At 43.5% G+C, this 19525-nt stretch overlaps 1 protein-coding gene across 1 annotated transcript in view; it reads right to left on the bottom strand.

Moving 5' to 3' along the window:
* The window catches only part of IGF1R (insulin-like growth factor 1 receptor), a 431767-nt gene extending 412854 nt beyond the window's left edge, over positions 1-18913 (bottom strand). Inside the window, exons 1-2 of the mRNA XM_006900966.1 lie at positions 18838-18913; positions 18604-18726 (exon numbers count right to left, since the gene is read on the bottom strand). Coding sequence (XP_006901028.1) covers positions 18604-18726; positions 18838-18913 — 199 coding nt within the window. The remainder of the gene's footprint in view (positions 1-18603; positions 18727-18837) is intronic.
* Positions 18914-19525: the final 612 nt, after the last annotated feature.

The following is a 19525-nucleotide window of genomic DNA, read 5'->3' as shown; positions in this document are numbered from 1 at the left end:
TCACTATGTAATTGGGGGGTGGGGGGGAAGGGCTGGGGGAGGAAGTCAGCTTGCAATAAAGAATTAAACTGTCAAGACAAATTAAAAACTCTCAATGTCATCAGGGAGGGAACCAAGCATCTAAACAAATCTCTCTTCTGCAAAACTAAGAAAATGAAAAAGCATTTACATATCACAAGGTTGAGTGGCAATAAATTTCATTTACTTTGTGACTACAAATAGTATCACAAAGGTTTGACTCCTGGCTTGCTTTCCCTGACAGAAAAATATTACCTTCTCTACTTGTTCATATTGCAAACATACCCACCTCAACTCGGCTCAAATCCATTTTCTTATGTGGCCTCCCCTGAGCTCATGTTCTCTGTGCTGCAATCCCACCTCTGACACCCGCAACAAGTTCAAGGCACTCCTGGGGTCTCGCCTTCCAGGGACAGGTCTTCTTTACACACACCCCTGTGCTCTATCCCATAGAGTACGTAAAATAAGGGACTCAAAGGAGGCACAGGATTTAAACCCAAGTAATAAACCTCTCCTCTTAACAGAATTATTATGTAAAAGGTAAAAAAATGCTGTCATTTACTATGTAAGTTTGTTCCACTAAATTGGTTAAGTGGTTTGGACTCATCTGCTTTGGAAATACCACTAAAGATGGACTTAAGGGCAGCAGGACTAAGCCTCAATTCCAGGTTCTAGGAGGCAGAAACCTAACACAATCAAAGGAGGCAAAGAACAAGCTCCAACAAAATGTTTGCCAATTAGTATTACACAGTCAAAAAGAGCAGTGTGATACATGCTATGAATCAAAGCATCTCTAGCTCATTACGCTGAATAACTCAGATGCAAATAGACATATATGTAAGGTCATCAGTAGTAACCAAGGGCTGGGTAAGGAGGGAATGGAAACCTAAAGCCCTGAGAACTAGCTAAGGGGTATTCAATTGGTCTAAAGAGACAGAAAACATTTGGGAACGACAGCGGAAATGGCTATACAACAGGGTGAATAGAATTAAAGTCACTGAATTGTATACTTAAAAACGCATTCAGTATTCTCACATTGAATAAAATATTTGAAGCAACAAAACAAAATACAATGGTTCAAATGGCAAATACTGATATATATTTTAGTGCATTCCTGGCCCCTTTAGCAGCCCAGAAACCCACTGTCTGAGAACACCTATCCCTGTGGCCAGCCCTGCACTGCAAGGGCCACAGCTTGCAATATTCTTCTTTCTCTGTATAAAGTACTCTCACTTTCAGGACATGCACATGTTTCCTAGTGATCCCAGCCAAGCTCATGCCCAGTTGCCTGGACTCCCACTGAGGACGAGAGAGTGAAGAGACAAGCACACAGTACCCAGGAGTATGTAAACATCCAGTTCCTATCACCCAGATGCCCTGACCCACTGGCCTTCTAGAGGGTGTCCTTTTGGGGAGTGGGTACAAATACAGATCAATCAACTCAATCAGTTGCCCAGGCAGCTGTCCTCCAACTTTCTTAGTATAGACCAGTGAGCATGTCCAGGGCTGCATCTATTTGTTGAAATATGTCAACTGGTATCCCACCAATTTTTTTGCCAATTCCTTCAAAGCAGCTTGAACTTCTTCCTTTATTACTAGTGGTTCTTGATCGAATGCTACTTCCCAAAATGATTCTGTGTCAGCCAATTCATTTCAGTACAGCGGCTCTGTGTATTCCTTCCATTTTCTTTTATCACATCCTAGATCATTCAAGGTTTTGCCCACAGCATCTTTCAGTATTGCAACCTAAAGACTGAATATGAATTTAATTTCCTTCAGCTTGAGAAATGTGAAGTTCTTTGATTTTCTGACCCAGGTTCTTTTTACATGTCATTAAAATACTTCGCTTTGTCTTCATGAGCTGCTGTTTGAAATTGTTTTTCTTCTTTAGATTCTAGTGCAGTATTCAGAGTCTCTTCTAACTTTCATTTTGGTCTTTTCTTCTTCTGTCTTTGTAATATCCATTTGCTTTCTTCATGGATGATACCCTTGATTATCTCCTACAGCTCATCTGGTCTTTGTTCATTAGTGTTCAATGCCTCAAACCTGTTCTTGAGATGGTTTTTAAACTCAGGTGGGATAGACTCAAGGTCATTTTGGGTGCTTGTGTATTAAATCCTTAGCTTTAACATGGGCTCGCACATAAATAGTTGATAGTCTGTTACATAGTCAGCACCTGGCCTGCTGACTGCCTGCTGATAATGAGCTTCTCCAAGGATTCTCTACATAGATGTAATCAATCTGATCCCTGTGTAGTCCATCAGATGAGGTCCATGTGTACAAACATCATTTGTGTTTCTTATAAAAGTATCTAAAATGAAAAAATCTATAGTTTGTTACTACTGGCCCTTCTTTGTTCCCAACTTGTGCATTGCAGTCACAAATTATTTATTCCTATTCCAAAAAAAAATGATGCAACAGAATGTGAAAATTATCAAACAATATCGTTAATATCACTTGTGAGCAAAATCTTGCTGAAGCTTATGCAAAAATGACTAGAACAGTACATTGACGGAGAACTTCCAGAAATACAAGCTGGGTTTAGAAGAGGCCATGGCACTATAGATATCACTGCTGATGTCTGGTAGATTATGGCTGGAAACACAAAGTACCAGAAAAGTGGCTATTTGTGTTTTATCAACTATGCAAAGGCATTTGACTGTGTAGATAACAACAAATTGTGGCTAACACTGAGAAGAATGGAAGTCCCAGAACTATGGCTGTGCTCATGTGAAATACATACCTAGACCAGGAAGCTACTGTCCAAAGAGAACAAGAAAACACTGCATGGTTCAAAATCAAGAAAGGTGTGCACCAGGGATGTGTCCTTTGTCCATACATTTTCAATCTGTTCAGCAGAACAGATCATTTGGGAGGCTGGCCTTTATGAAAAAGGATGTGGCATCAGGATCAGAAGACAACTTTCCAACAATCTGCCATTATGCAGATGGCACAACTTTGCTTGCCAAAAAACTGAGGACTTAATGCACTTGCTGCAGACTATCAATGACTGTAGCTTTCAATATGGATTGCATTTCAACATCAAGAAAACAAAAATCCTCATCACCAGGCCAATATGCAGAATCATGATAGGTAGAGAAAAGATTCAAATTGTTAATTTCATCTTGCTCAGCTCCACAATCAACACTCTTGGCACCAACAGTGAGAAAATCAAAAGTTGCATTGGGGCATCTGCTGTCAGGAACCTCTCCAGAGTGATAAAGAGCAACAATGTCAGTCAAAGGACTAAGGCTGCACCTGCTTCAGACCAGCGTTCTCCACTGCTTGATATGCAACATCTGAAAGATGAAAAATTACTAAGAATGACAGAAGAATCAATGCCTTTGAGTGGTGATGCTGGAGAAGGGTATTGAACTGCCAAGAGAACAAACAGGTCTGTCCTGGAGAAGGTGAAGCCAGGTTGCACTCGGGAGGCAGGATTTTGAAGCTCTGTCTCACATAATTGTGGCATATTGTCAGAAGGGACCAGTCCTTGGAGAAGGACATCATGCGTGCACAAGTGGAGGGACAACGCAGGAGAGGAAGACCCTTGATGAGACAGAATGACTCAGTGATTGTGGCAATGGAGTCAGGCATATTAGAGGCCGTGATGCTGGCTCAGGAGAGGGCAAGGTTCAGAGTCATTGTCCATACGGTCACTATAAATCATAGTTGACTTAATGGCACATAAAAACAACTACAAAAAGGTGGCTAGAATTCAAACAATCCAGTATAAGGCAGAGGCTCAGAAAGGAGGCCAGAGTCCCTCTCAGGAGCATGGTATAGCTCAGGAATGAGAGTGGACTGCAGAAGGCAGGTGGGAGTGTTTTCCCCAGAGAAGGAAAAGCACTCCCTGGCACTTGCAAAATGAAGCTCAAGTCTTTCAAGTCACAAACAGTGAATGTAACTAAGGGCAGAACATTCAAGTCCAAGAAAGTAAACTACTAAATCCTAGTGTTCACGGTAGGTGCAGCATTCAAGTGGACTGCAGAAATGAGCCCATGAAAATCGAATAACAACCCTCTAAAGTGGGTATGCGTCCTTTCTCACTTTACCAGGAAGAAACAAGGCAGAAAGACTGAAGAGCACGCTCTGTCATAGTCAGCAGGAGTCTCTTGTTTTGAGGGCTTCTAGGATCTTATTCATAACTCAAAAGGAGACATAGTGGGGGAGAAGGGTGAAGCACTGGGGCACATTCAAGGCAGTGAGGGTATATTATGTAGAATACTGTAACAGTGGAACATGATGCCATTATGTATTTGGTAGAGTGCACAATATGAAAAGTGAACACTAATGGAAACTTTGGGGAGCTATGGTGCCCTAGTGGCAAGAAGCTACACTGCAATCCTGAAGGCATGCAGTTCAAGACCACCACAAGCTGCTCGGCCAAAGGATAGGCAATCATTTCCCATGCAATTAACTGCCTCTGAAACCCTCCAGAGGGTTAGCTCTGGGTAAGTTTGACTCTAAGGTACACAACAACAACAATGTAAACTTTGGACATTAACCATAATGATGTATCCATACTGGTCCATCAACTGTAACAAAGTTACCACAGGAATGCAAGAGAAAATAAAATGCAGGAGAAACTACATTCCCGGGACTACAAGGTATAGAGGAGCTCTGTAATATTCTCTACAGCACCATTCTTCACTATAAAATGCCCCTAAAATATTTCTAAAAATAAGAGAATCAAGATTCGGGGGTGGGGGGTGGGGGGACGATATTGCATGGCATCAGACAGGAAGGCTTACTTTCCAACTGGGGGGAAACAGATATTTTGTGAACCACTTGGGCTCTGCTTGCTAGAACAGGTGGGAAATTATTTAAAATTTGGAATATTAAATACTAATGGTAGGAAAGTAATGCAAAAGCCCACAGGCCAAAAGATATCAACCTCTCACAAAGTGTCCTGCATTACTGTTTTTCAATGTTATTTGTAGAGTGAAAAGAAACAAATACAGTTGCAGAAGCTGCAGCTGCCACCTAGTAGCAGTTATCAGGACTAAGAAGGGCTATTGCTTCTCACCAAGAGCTACAATGTGTCCAGGCAATCTGAAAACACAAACCAATACAAGTTAAAGCACCAGTGGCAAAATGCAGACCTCTACACAATGTTGGCCCCTCCTCCAAAAGAAGTGATTCTTCAGGCCTCCTATGCTGGTGTAGAGATAGAAACAGCCTCTACAACACTAGCCAGTGTTGTGTAGGCTGACTGCTCAGCTTCCAAGGCCTTGGGATACCTCACCCTTTGCCTCTTGACTCAGTGCAAAAGGGAAAAAGTCATCATAAACGCAGGTTATATTTTAAAGTTGCAATCTAATGAATTTTCAGCAAATGAATGCTAGGAACATGTGTGTGAAAAGATTTTGTTTTCATTCTTAAAGTTTACAGTGCACACTGTACCCACAGTTTTGAACCTGGTCTTAGGTCTCACCATGTCAGTATTAGATTCATTCCTTCTCCAGGGGAGCTTTTGCCTGAAGCCTAGCTGAAGGAGGACAAAAACTGAATGTTTGCTGTACAAACTGCTTCCCTGCAAATGAAGCTTGCTCCTCCTACTGGGTCTCCCATACAGGGTTTCTTGAGGACATGCCCTGTGCTCTCACCTTTGTCCTTTAGTCAGTCCTGCAGCCATGCTGTTTCCCCCTCATCATTCCAACCATTTACTCTTAGCCATGGTCACCAGCTACTCTAGTAATAAAGCCATCACACAGAGGACCATGGTCTCACTGGTCATACTTGCCATACATGTTCATTCAGTTCTGGGATCCACTCTGTACCATCCTAGCTAAGTAAGTGTTCTCATGTCAGTGGAGTAGGCCCAGCCTTCCACACGGGACACTGAAGGCCAGGCCCCACGCTGTGCACATGCCACACACTCACCTGTTCCTCAGAAGACAAAGTTTGCTGCCCTCACCAAGAGCCAGCAAGAGAAGCAAACCTCTCCTGGTTCTAACCAGATGGTCCTAAGAGCTCCAACTCTGCATCTGAGGTGAGAGCTCAAGGGCCATGAGAGGCTGCCCAATCCCCAAGGGCCACCAAGAGCCAGACGGATGGCACAACAGAGGGGCCTCAGCTTGCCCAAAGAGCAGGACCTAGCAGAGCTTTCCTGAGGCACCCTGTCAATCAGACACCAGGTTCCATCAAAGTGTAAACACCTACAAACACAGGTAGACTCTGATGACTCAGTCACAGCTCCTGGGACACACAAAGCCTTGAAGGTGGGCTGTGCATAAAGCAAGACTCGCTGCAACCTTTCTCTGGCCTGCTGTTTTTATTCAACTGAATATGTAAAACATGTAACCAAAGAATAGCTTAAATTTCTTCCCTCTATGCATTAAGTAATAGTAGGTACCACGATAAAAATGTTTCACCTAGTAGTGTTACAGTGAGGGGCTTAAAACAATTTAATTTGCTGTATATTCAACAGAGCTTCAGAGTGAATGGAGGGAATGAAAAGTTTACTACTTGAAGGAGACTCATTCCTGGGCTCCCCAGATATTCCAGGTAGAGGTGTACCTCCAAGGGATTCCAATGCACCACTTGCCTCCTCAGCAGGAAAGCGTACACAACATTGTGAAGGAGGCAGAGAAGCTGTGACACAAATTGAGAGGAGCCATAATGTACACAGAATGAGGGCCACCTGAAAGGATAATGCTCAGTGCAGTCTGAGAGGCTTCCACCTGTCACAACAGAGAGCCAGGAGAGTCCACACATTGAGGAATAGAGACGGTGAGCCAAGGCCTTCTGAGAACCTATTTCTGAATTAAAAACCACAGAGGGCAGGAGCAGGAAACTGGTTTGAAACTGCTGAAATATGAACGCAATTACTGACCTATACATGATGCAGTATGTACCTCATGCAGGAAACCAGAAAATAAATTCCAAAACACACCAATAAAATGCAAAACCAAATATAAAAAAAAAAACCAGCTAACAAACCATGGCCAACATACTCCTAACACCAATAATAAGAGCTGTTTCATTCTCTATTAGGATTTCTGACTGTGGTGCACCTTTGCTACATAAAACAGCCTGAAGGAAACCTCTGAGCACTGGGACAGATAAAGGGAAGAACAGCCCAACAGGAATGTATGATTAGGCATTCCACGTATGACAACAATCTGAAGCAAGAGGTGCACTGCAAAGTGGACTAGGGGAGTGGGAGGGAGGATACGGTGCAATAATGAATGACTGAAAACCCAACCTCTCAGTAAGACTTTGTTAAAAATCCCAAGGAAAAAACAGAAGACTGGCTAAAGTGTTACCACATATTGTTGTTGCTGTTGTTGTGACATACCATTAAGCTGGAACACAGGTGACCCTCCAGTGAGTTTTCAGGGGCATTACACTGCAGGGAAGGAGACTGTCCATTCTCTTCCTGCAGAGCAGCTGGTAGATTTGAACCCTGTGCCTTTGGGTTGGCAGCATAACTCCTTAGCACTAAACCACCAGAGCTGCCGACCACATATTAAAGTAGAACAATGAAAGAGAAAGTATGTTTTTGGTTTTCAAAATGACCCAGCAAGTCTTTCATTCTAATTTGAAAAGAAGTCTTTTGTAACTACTCATTCTCCAAAGTCTCATAAAGACCTCTCAAATCTCAGAGTCTTTCAAGCACACTAGATGCCACAACTCTGCTACTGCTTTTGACAACAGTCAAGAAGACATTCAACTTCTCACCGACACAGCAGAACAACTTTATCCAAAACCATATCCCAACAATTTGTACAAAATCCTGAAGTCTCCACATTTTCCCGCAATTGGTTTCCAGGAACCAAGCCAGAGAACAAAATCTAGAGGGGAAAATCTATTTCCATCCTCCAGCACTGTTAATTCTGTCACTCAGGAAGCTGAATTTTCTTTCTTGCCACTAGATGGCACCTTCACATTGGTGAGGGGATCAAAGTGCACCCGGATACTCTGTAAACACAAAAAACTGAAAGAAAAAAAAAAACAACCCAACAAAGATTAAAGGAGAAAATATAATAAACAGCTCTCTCAAATACAAGAACTGGCCACAGTTTTATTAAAAAGGGTAAAATCACACAGCTGAGTTTAACAAGTGAAATAGTTTTGCTGTGAAACTTATTGTTGCTGTAATGTACCGTTGTGTTGGATCAGACTCGCAGCTGATGCTCCAGCGGGATTTTGAAAACTGCACAGGAAGAAACTGCCCACAGTGCTCACAAGGAGCAGAGCTGGTGCATCTGAACTACCTGCTTTTGGAGTAGCGTACAACTTACCAATAGGCCACCAGAGCAAAAGGTGAAGCATCTGAGCAAAATTAAGTTTATTACAGAACTAAATTCTATATGGAGCACCTGCGATATGCCAGGTTCTATGATACATAATCAACAACATCCATCAAATCGCAAGTGTGGCTTCCATTCTGACACTATCCAAAGAATGCTTCTGTTCAAGTGTATCACAGTTGTTCAGAGCAGCAGCACCAGAAATCTTGGAGCCTATATGGTAAGCAATCGGCATGTGTATGAACTCATTTTAGGTTTATGAATCAATGTACAAAACAGGCTGTATTACAATTTCACACATGAGGAAGCTGCAGCTATGAAGATGAAACAATCTAGCCAAGAACTCTGCTCTGAGGAGCTGCGATTATACCCACCGCTGGCTCCATTTCTCTCCCCGCTGCCCATCAAGACTCTAACCCAAGAAGGTTGTGGCTGGTACAGCACAGCTGGGCTCCTCCTCAAGTTGTCTTTTCCTGCTGTGCTCTGAACAAAGCTCACAAAGCAAACTGTTTCCAGTTCTTTTTGGGATTTGAACAGAAGTTTACAAAGCAAACTGGTTTTTCACCCAACCACTTACTTTTACGGCACTAATTACAATACCGAGAATGTAACCACACTTTGTCCACTTCTTTCTTGTAATTCTCATTTCCATTAAGCTTTCTATCCTGCTCTTTCCTGCCTCCTGCATGCTATCCTGGGACAAATGCTGCCCTGCTGACCTTCAAGAGTTGGTTATTCTGAGGAGTACAGCCCTGTCTATAGTTTGGCTCAAGAGTTGTGTCACTGTAGGAGGTAAGCTTTGTGCCAGGTTCAAAGGGTGATGAACAGCCATGGCCTCAAGGGTTTCACCTGCCACCTGTCTCCACTGGACCAGTAAGCCTTGTCTTCTGTATCTTTGAGGTTTGCTCCACAGTTGCCCTTACAACAGTTAGTGGTGGTAGCTGGGCACCACCTATTCTTCTGGTCTCATGGAGATTAAGATTCATGTGGTCTGACAGTCTTTTGCACCAATTGTTCCAGCACATCTTTGCCTCTATCCCCAGCAGCTACACCTCATATGGCTGCTCACAAGCTTTTAAGACTCCCATTACTACACACAAAGTAAGATGGACAACACTATCTTTGTGGTCTAGTTTTACCACTTGATTTTGATGTCCCCCAAGACCATGGTCCTAAAGCCTCAGTACCAGCAACTCCTTTCCCTTTTCAGCAAAATGCTTACAAAGCACTGCCCTCTGTTGGCCCAGCGTTATACAGACACACTGATAGCATATATTAATTGATTCATGGGGTTTTCAATGGCTGGTGTTCAAAGCAGATAAGCACTTCTTGCTTCTAAGATAGCTCTGTGAGGACTTGAACTGCCATTGTTAGAGTGAGCAGCTGAATGTCAACAAGTCACATGGCCTAGGGACACTGCCGAATTCAGCTTCAGAAAATGGCAAAAGGCAAATTATAGTTAATTAGTACTGGCTATGGTTGCAAAAGGCTTAAGGGCAAAGGCAGGTTTATAGAAGCTGTAGTGTAACCATGAAAGGCCTTAGGAAGGACAGGGAATCAGAGTTAGAACTTAAAAAGGACAAGCGATCTCAGATCTTTTAAAACCACTGGAAGATGTCTGAGGAAAAGAATCAACTTTAGAGTTCCACCTTCAAAAGCTGACTTTAGTTTTCTAAATATACATTAGGAAATGCTTTTTTGTACTGTTATTTAAAAAATTGATATTTTTCTACTTCCTGTCTTTAAAATCTTTATATTTCTGTTGAAACTCATAATGGCAAAATAACTTGCTCAAAACCAAAGAACTAATTGGCAGCTAATGAGAAACTAGAACTAGGTTACTTCACTGTGCTGGACAGCACTACTTTCCACTGCTGAATGCAAAGGGTAGCAGAGCAAAGAAAGGCAATCTAGGGCATGAAGACAGCAGGAGCAAACACACGGGGCAGGGACGTACACAAGGCTTGCTCACCTCAGAGTTAGCACACAAGCATCAGAACTGGCTATTAACACTGGATGCAACAGCACAGTCAGATGGATGTGCCATGACAGCCCAGCATCAGAGGTCTTGGCTGTATTAGACCACGAAGGCACAGCTCCTCCTCCATCAAATAAGAGGAATAGCACAAGAGTGAGAAGTGTCAGTTCACAAGACAACTGAGCCTTTACTGAGAAAAGTGACAGAGCTAGACTGGACTAAGGAAAAAGAAACCAGAGGAGAGCCAGAAGCATGGCAAATCACAATAGTTTAAAGCGACTCTGAGTCTACTGGAGATGACGAGAATGGCACAGGGCAGGGCAGGCTATCCACAGATCTGCTATCCACAGGGTCAGGGCTGGCTCAACGACACCCAACAACATAAGGACTAACGAGAGGCCCCAGAAAAGGGTTGTCTGGAGAACTGAAATGTAACTAGAACCATCCACCCAAACCCAAATTTTATTGTTGAAAATCTTACTAATATTCATTCAAGTAAAAAGAAAATTCCCAGTGTACTGTCTGATCAAGGAAAGCTATTTTAGCTAAATAATTTCCTGTGATTAAATACAGTTTGTTATTGACAGACCTGAGAAAAGCTGGCTCCCTGGAATTTCCTTCCTGTACCCTCATGCTATCACAGCAACCTATGGATCTTCCCTTTCATTTTCTGAGCCTGACAGCAGGCGTCCTATCCCAGCACCAGGAGTCCCAGGAAAATCAAGTGGGAGAATAGACCCAGGATAACATATAAACATGAACACAATGGCAAGGACATTACAATGTAAACATGATTCTTCCCTTAAGATTTAGAAGACTATTTATGAGCTATACAGTCAGCTGGATCACAGACCAGTATTCCTTTTTCTTATGTCATCTCTTCAAGAAGTGGGTAAACACCAACAAATCCAGAAAATTGTTATGCGTAATGCATCTCTCCCTAATTATCACACTTCTGATCCTTGCAAACACCATTAGCTAAAATTTGCCTAACTCAAATTGGTTATGTTTTATTTACTTACAAACATGTACTTCCAATAATCAATTTTATCAGCACAAAATACACTGTTACTTGAAAGGACAAGCTGCAGTTAAACATTTAGAATCTCTCAGACTTACAAGTTCTGCTTTATAAAACCATTTACACTTCAAGATTGTCAAAATAATTTGTTCTCCCACATCAAGAGTAATTTTTAAAGCAGTATGAATATTACCTGAATTACCAAACTTACAAATAATTCCAAAACCAGTTTAAATAAAGTTGGTGCTGGTTAAAAAGCACATGGCCAAATAAAAACATGCAGAACAGCAACAATGGACATCATCACTTGTATTCAAGAGTCAGAATTTTAAAGAATGGACACACAATTTCTAGAAATAACATTATTATATTTAGCTATGACTGAAGCAGGAGGCCATTTTATCGTTTAAGAGGATAAGGTGTGAGACAAAATAATAGTGTCAATCTCCAGAAAACCATTATTAACTAGTACTAGTTGTTATTGATGATGGCCTTCGAGTAAAGCACGACTCGAACAAAAAGCTTCTTGAAGACCCTCTACAACTATGGACATTTATCAAAGTTCATAGTTTCCAGTGACATGTTATTTAGGAAGTGGATGCCACTTCTGCTTTCAAACTAGAACTAGAATACTTGTTAAAGTCTTCAAAATACAAATGCTTCAAGAAACAAAGGGTGAGGATATGGCATCTAGCCTATTAGAATGTGAACATTTAGGACATTATGGGTAGTGGTGCCTACACACCTGCCCTTTACCATGGCCTGTATAAGAGAGTATGTACACCAGGGCCAACAGCCGTCATACTAGGGGCAGCCATACAACCACAGACATCTGACCTCATGGCCACATTCCCTAACAAGTGTCCAATAAATGAAACCATCAACACTAGTAACCAGGTAGAAAACAAATAAAGGCATCCCTATTTACTTTTTCAAGTCACAAATAACAGCAACAAAGTGCTGCAAATGTTATTGGAACCACAGGCATTCATTCCACACCATAAAAGAAACCACTTTATGCTGTGTTTTGTTTGTTTGTTTTTTCTTTCTTTTCCCTGCCTCTTTTTAAACAGTCCCTCCGTAAGTAAGGACTATCGACTCTTACCTTTGTATCCAAAGACGAAATTTGTAGTTGAAAGGAGTTAGCCTTAGTTACGGACTTGTTAATTTCAGGGTCGAAAATATGGAACGCTTCACGAATTTGCGTGTCATCCTTGCGCAGGGGCCATGCTAATCTTCTCTGTATCATTACAATTTTAGTATATGTGCTGCCGAAGCGAGCACTATGCTGTGTTTTAATGAAACAAAATAGCCTTGTTTAACTTTAAATATTCTAGGCATTTAGGCCAGGAAAACAAAACTGTAAAAAAGAAATTAAAACCTCACCTACTATTTTTGTTTTTTTTGTTTTATAAATAAGAATTGCAAATAACTTCCACGGTTTATTAAAATCTTTAAAACTTATATTTCATACTAACAAAGTCATTTTTAAGCTTAAAAAGTTTGTTAAGGAAAAGGAGAAAACTATTTAATTCATTGTTTTTAATATCAATATTCCCTAAAAACTTGAAGTGAATTTCAGAAGCCATAAAAAGCAAAAATCGGGGGGGGGGGGCTATCTTCAAGATTAATATCAGGGGCTTTCAAATATGGAAAAATTAATAATTTAAAAATAGGACATTTCTATGAATATTACAATAATCCAGAACAGGACATGCATTACAGATTGAAGGGTGGCGTAGCAGTGGGATCTATATAAATGAGTGAATGAAAAACCAATTTCTTTGTAAACTTTCATTCAAATCATAATTTTTAAAAGGAAAAAAAACCCAAAAAATGTGGTTTTCAAAAGTATTAAAACCAATGATACAATTATTATTTGGACTCAAGAAGCCACAAAGTAATTTTAAAAAAAAGAAACAAACTTCATCCATACTGAGACAATGTACATCTATTAAGGTAACAACCTAACTTGTTTCTAAAGATCCTTTGTTTACCATTTTATACTAAGCATGAGCTTTCCCTCAGAACCAATTGTTTTACAGATACTTAATCAGGCAGGAGGAGTAAGCAGCTGTGTTTTATATATTCAAAGTACTAATGTCTTCAAATACTGAAAATTAGTTATGCTCCTAAATTATCAACAAGTCTCAGTGTAAACAAACATCAGGCTTTAAACACACACACACACACACACACACACACACACACACACACACACACGTCTATCTCGACCCCACCCCACCTCAGTTTTAGCCAAATTACATCTTTATAACTGGAGGGCTTTCTCTTCATGACGGCAAACATATTTTTCACAGAGGGGTCTGAATACACACCATCATTATTCACTCTGTTGTTTCTAAAATGTTTAGATTGTTCTTAAAGAACATCCCACAGCATCAGGACACTCCAACTCAAGCACCTACATGACTATCACATATTTAGTACAGCTGAGAGCAGCTCAGCTCCTGGACTCTGATGGCACCTGTTGTGAGCTGGCCAAGAAAGCAGCTTCATGCTATGAACCGGGGTGATTTCCAAATGACTTTTAAAAACAAAATGAAGGAAATTACTGCCTAGACAAAAACACAGCCCATATGTTTATCTGTTTTACCAAAAACACTCAAGATTTATTGCCTCCCCAGTTTCACCATTATGCCTCACGTCTCTGAAAACAGCATGGTATTATAAATTATACAGATTCTTAGAAATAGCCATTTCCTAATGATTTGCAGAGAGCTACAAAAATAAGCAAAGTGTAAATTCCAGAAATTGTAACAAAAAAATTAACCACATCAACTCAAAATTGTTCTGTACAATGTCTGTCTACACACCTCTGACTCCTGCTAAGGTCCTGGCACAAAGGAGACAGCATGAACAGCATTTTCTAATGTGTCACAAATAAAGGTAGTGCTGTTAACTAACAGGCAAATGCCACCTGTATGCAGTGATGTCCCAGTACAAGGGAAGGTACAAATAAGGCAAAAAAGGGACAAAACAGTCTTTCCAAAAATCAACACTACCACCTAGCACAGGGACCAGCTTTCACACATTAACTGCTCAGGATGTGCTGCCTGGATTCAGTTGCTTCATACAGGACATTGTTACAAAACAAAATGAAACTAGATTTGAAAGGACACTACTTTTCCCTGAGGGCTTCTGTTGGCAAAACTCTAAGGCAACAAGCGAAAATGATAGTTGATTTTCATTACTGTCTTGATCTTGCAACAATAGAAGGGCAGAAAATATTCTTATATTTAGTAAACTAAGTCTTACACAAAGACTGAAAACAAATATAAACAACCATTATCTCTAGGCCTTTTCTTATTAAAAGGGCTAAGGCAAATTTGGTTAAAGGCACAGCAGCAAAAAACCAAAATGTCTCCTTGCTGCTTTAAAATTTTTGCTCCACAAGAAATTGAAATTAAAAAAAAAAAGCACTGTAAGTCTGAAACAACTACTATATCCTAGAAAATCTCCTTGTGGCAATTCTAGAGTCATTAAAAAAAAACAAAAACAACTACAATTAGCAAAGAGAGTAAGGGGAAATGGCATTAAAAGGAATACTTCACCCTGGTCTTTACTACCACTTGTGGTTAAAACACATTTTAAAAAAAAGAGGAGAAATTCTTTATTATCTTAAAGCACTACATCATTTCTCTGCTGGAAAACATACGTAAGAAAACTGGAAACATGAACTATCCAGACCTAGTTTCTAAGCCCAAACTAACTTTATTTTGAAAAAGAACACCACCATTTCATATTCACTTCAAGATTTTACTGTAACAAATCTTTCATTACTGCTTTTGTTTTTAACCCAGTCCCTTAATTCTTAACTTGTGCTATGTATGATCTAGTCATTTCCCCGTCTGTCCATCTCCACGAAGGCACAGAATCCCTTCTGCCAGAGCATCAATGGTCAGTGTTGTACACTGCAGGAGTTCATGAATCTGAAACCTCTATCCATTAAAGAGACAGAAATTAATCTACAAGGAAAGAATACTTGTCATTTTAGCCTAACTTCTGTGTTCAAGGAGGCATAGTGCATTTCTTTTAGCTTAGTGTTCTCTATTAAGCAAAAATAACTTCTGGCATATAACTCACATACATTAAAGTCACTGATCTTTAGTGCACAATTTGATTTTTAGTATATTCAGATATGTGCTACAATCACCACCACTATCTCATTGTAAAGCCTGTTTGACGGAACACCTCCCTCCAATAAAACCTTGTACCTATTAGCAGTCCCTCCCTCCTCCAGCTTTTGGCAATCACAAATTAACTTTCTCTGTATGGACTTGCTGATCTTATTCAGACACTTTTCTATAGTAAATATGTGCTCCTTTGTGACTGACTTCCAATAATCATCACGCTGTATTTATAAGGTTCATCCATTCACATTTAGCATATTTCTTATGAACTTTCAAACTCTTTTGACAATATTTCACTGCCTACCCCCCTCAAAATACTAACTTCTTGCATTTATCTCTAGAAAATCTAGAGTTTTCTATTGATTCTTTAAAAAAAATTCATATTCTAAGTTCTCCTTTCAGTAACATCTGTAAATACAGTATTTCACCTACCTGTATTTCTCTAACAATAGGACATTATCATGCTGTTAGCAAAAGATGACTACCCCTTCTATCCTCTTCATGAAACATGCTGAAAATGAATTTTATTCCTTTTTAAAAGCAGTCATCAGATTATTCAACTATTACTCATAACTTCCAGAGCTCCTTTATTTAGATGTTCTGTCCACATTAAATTGATAAACAAGGCTGTCTACATAACTTCATGAAAAACCACATTTTCTACATTAAGGGGGCAAATCACTGTATTGCTATGACAAAGAGGGGACTCTAATCCTTAGAAATCTAAGACAAAAACTACCTCTCCATCAGCAACACCCAAACATTTATTACTGTTCTAGACAAAGGCCCACAGAATACCCACGTTAGTCTGCTATTTCTTGCTAGCCCCCTTTCAGACTGAGAACTAAACTTTCCATGTTGAGCACAGTATTTGATCCTCAAAACTCCAGAGTTTTAGGAAGGGGCTGGTATAGAGTGAGGACTTCAACAAACCACTACCAGGATTGGGGTGACTTTTGGCCAACCGTTAGGTTTCCAGGAACCAACTATTTTAAGGGGCTCTTTGGGACAAGCTTTGGTATCAGGGAATGGTAAATATTAAAATATCCTTTCCCTGCCTTCTTTGTTTTCTCAAGGAAAACTGCCTTTCACAAAGATTATTTTTATGAAGAACACCACTGCAAATAAGTCCACCCATTTTAAAATGCCAGCCTCTGGCTTCAAAGGCAGTGGTCAGTGCTATTTTGACTTTGCAGAACTTCTTGTTTGTTTGCCTTTGAGTTAAGCCAACTCCTTAGCGGTAGGTTTTCAAAAACCCAGGAGTAGCCAGCGCATCTTCTGTCGCGCAGTGTCAGATTCCAAACTTATGCCTTTGTGGCAATGCAACTCCCTACCCAACAAGCCCTTGCTCCCTTTTCAGAACTTTCTAGCACTAAAAACTAAAACTCCATGAACGAGAGAATTCAATGGCATGCCAGAGTAAAATGGATTCGGCTCTGTGCCTTCTATTTTTAGCTTTGAAAAAGATAAACCCTCCGGTTTCCCAAACTACATCTGCACTCCTAAGCAGAAGGTGCGAGAAGCCTCTGTCCACTTTGGTGTACTGAAAGTTTAGGAGGCAAAAGCAGGGAACCACGAATGTGTGGGAACTACCCCCCCCCCATCTATGCCCTCCAGAAACTCTATGCAGGAAACATGCGAATTCCACAGATTTGCTCCGATTCGTGAACTCCTTTCTCAGTCGATTTTTAACAGTGATGGGGACATACCGCCCAGCACTCTCTCTTACTCCCTTCCTTCTTCAAGGTTCAGCGCAGATTCTGCAAAGTTAAAGGGCACCACCTGCACACTGGGCGATTACTGCTCAAGCGCCGACCGCGTTTCAACTCTCAGTGGTGATCAAACTGTCCATTCACAATGCCACCTCGAGGCTACAGTAAGCCGTCCTTCGCTTTTTCAATGAGAAGAATAAATGTTGCCCTTCTCCCTCCACACGGGGCGGGCGAGGCCCTAAATTCTCGCTCCTTCTCTCTCTCCCTGGACTCCCTTTTACCTTCACTACCCAAACACTGCTATCAGATTGCACGCGATAGGGAGTGCAAAACGATAATACTGTGTACAAAAGAAGTGCGAGGCAATTGGGGTGGGAGCTGAGGGAGGGAGCACAATTCTGGCCACAACATAACTGAGGCCACGGCTCCGTGTTCCCCTTTTCGCCCATCAAGACCCCCAAACCACGCTCGTCCATCCCGAAGCCCCTCGTGGGAGTTCCTCTAGCTCGTGCGGGCGCCGGGGTGGCCCAGCGCGCGCGTGACGACCACATCCCGGGTTGAAGTACGTGCTGAGCGATGCTCTCTGGCTGTGACTGCAGCTCCGTGCTGGCCCGGCCCGGGAGGGCCTAGAAGTCCCGGAAAAGGGGAATGCGGCCGGGCCGAGCAGAACCTAGGAGAAGGTCCCAGAACCTACTGCTCAAGCGCCAACGCGCTTCCCAAGACAGGGCTGCCGGGAGCCCGCCCCCCCCCCACCCACCGGACTTGCTGAGGTCTACGCTTCGAGGCAGTAACTTTCCGTCCTCGGGAGCCTCGGTGTGACGCGGGGTGGAGAAGAGAGGGACAGATTCTCCAGGATTAGTATCTCGGTGGCGCGGAAGAAGGGCCTGTGGTGGTCAGGAATCTGGGGGCGCTCTTGCTTTCTGTGGGGTCGAAAACCCAACCAGCAAAACACGTTGGGAGCCAGGAGGCGACTCCGCGCAGCGCGGGAGGTTTGGAAATGCGTCCTGGGCAGCAGGACTCCTCATAGGCATCTCTCCTGGACGGCGAACTGCCCTGCGGGCCAGGCAGCCTCCGCCCTCTGAGCCCCAAGGTGGTGGCCGCAGCGGGGTGGTCCCGGGAGCCATCTGGCGGTGCACGGGCGGGGCAGGCGCCCCTCGAGCCTGCCCGCAGACAACACGCCTCGCTTGGCCACGGGGCCACTCCGAGTTAGCGCGGCGGCCCATCCGCTCGCAGGCAGGACTCGAGGGCGAACGAGGAGCCCCCAGGCCCTTCCCGGTCCGGACGCGCCGCGCCAAGACCCCGGGGACTCTCCACTCGCTCGTTCGTCCTGGGACCACACGGGCCGCTGCCACCCCCACCTACGGCGACCCCGAATCCGGGAAAGGGGCGATAGTGCGACGGGCCCTCGGTGCCGCACGTGGGCGCAGGAAAGTTCCCGAAGCGGCGGCGGGCGGGGGTTACTCACTTTCTCCACGCGTCGGCCCGAGCGCCAGGACCGCGCACAGCGACAGGAGAGCCCACAGCCAGGCCAGCGACCCGCCTCCGGAGCCAGACTTCATTCCTTTGCTTTGGGACGAAATTCCCCACGCTCGGGGAAAAAAAAAAACTACAAATAAACAAAAAGGGGAAGACAAGGAAGAAAGGAAAGTCTCGGGTTCAGTCGTTGGCCGTCTCCAACACCCGAGCGCCTAGCACCGGCCCCGGCGGCCCAGGGCTCCGCGACGGCGACAACCGGAGGTGCGTCGGGCTGCTCTGTCGGCGTCGTCTGCCTCCATCTTCAAACCCAAAGGCAGGCGGGGAAAACTGCAAAGAGGGGGGAAACCAAGTCGATCCTGGCGAAGAAAAACGCACGGGGCCCCGAGGCGAGCGGAGGCGCCCAGCCCGAGCGCCGTGGGCCACGCAGGACGCAGTCCTCCCCCGAGTCCGAGGGGCCGAGCGCGGAGCCGAAATGAATGGGGCGTCCCCTCCTCCTCGTCCTCCCCCGGGCTCGCTGCCGCCTCCTGCCTCAGCACCGCCGCCGCGGGTTCCGCTCCGAATGCAGGGCGCACACAAAGCAGCGGCCGGGGGCGAGGCGCACCCCACTCCCCGCCGCCCGGGCCCGCGCCCCCGCCTCCGCGCGCAGGGGCTCAGGCTCGTTGAAGGTCAAAGCCGCGGGGTGCGGCACGCCAGGGGCTCCCCTCGCGAAGAAGGGGCGTGGAGGCGCGGGAGGGGTGCGGGAGCCGGGTGGAGGGTCTGTGGGGCGCCCGCCGCCGGCGCCGGACAGGCTGGCTCGTCGCGTCCCTCCGGCTCCCTCGCTCTCTCCGGAGTTCGGCTGGTGCGCTCGCTCCTCCTCAGGTTTTTTTTCCCTTTTTTTTTTTCCACTCAGCGGAGTTAATGCTGGTAAACAA

This window comes from Elephantulus edwardii, unplaced genomic scaffold (genome assembly GCF_000299155.1).
Source record: "Elephantulus edwardii isolate Elephantulus edwardi_28Jun2011 unplaced genomic scaffold, EleEdw1.0 scaffold00303, whole genome shotgun sequence".
Taxonomy (NCBI): Eukaryota; Metazoa; Chordata; class Mammalia; order Macroscelidea; family Macroscelididae; genus Elephantulus; species Elephantulus edwardii.
This window is presented reverse-complemented; position numbering and strand designations above follow the sequence as displayed.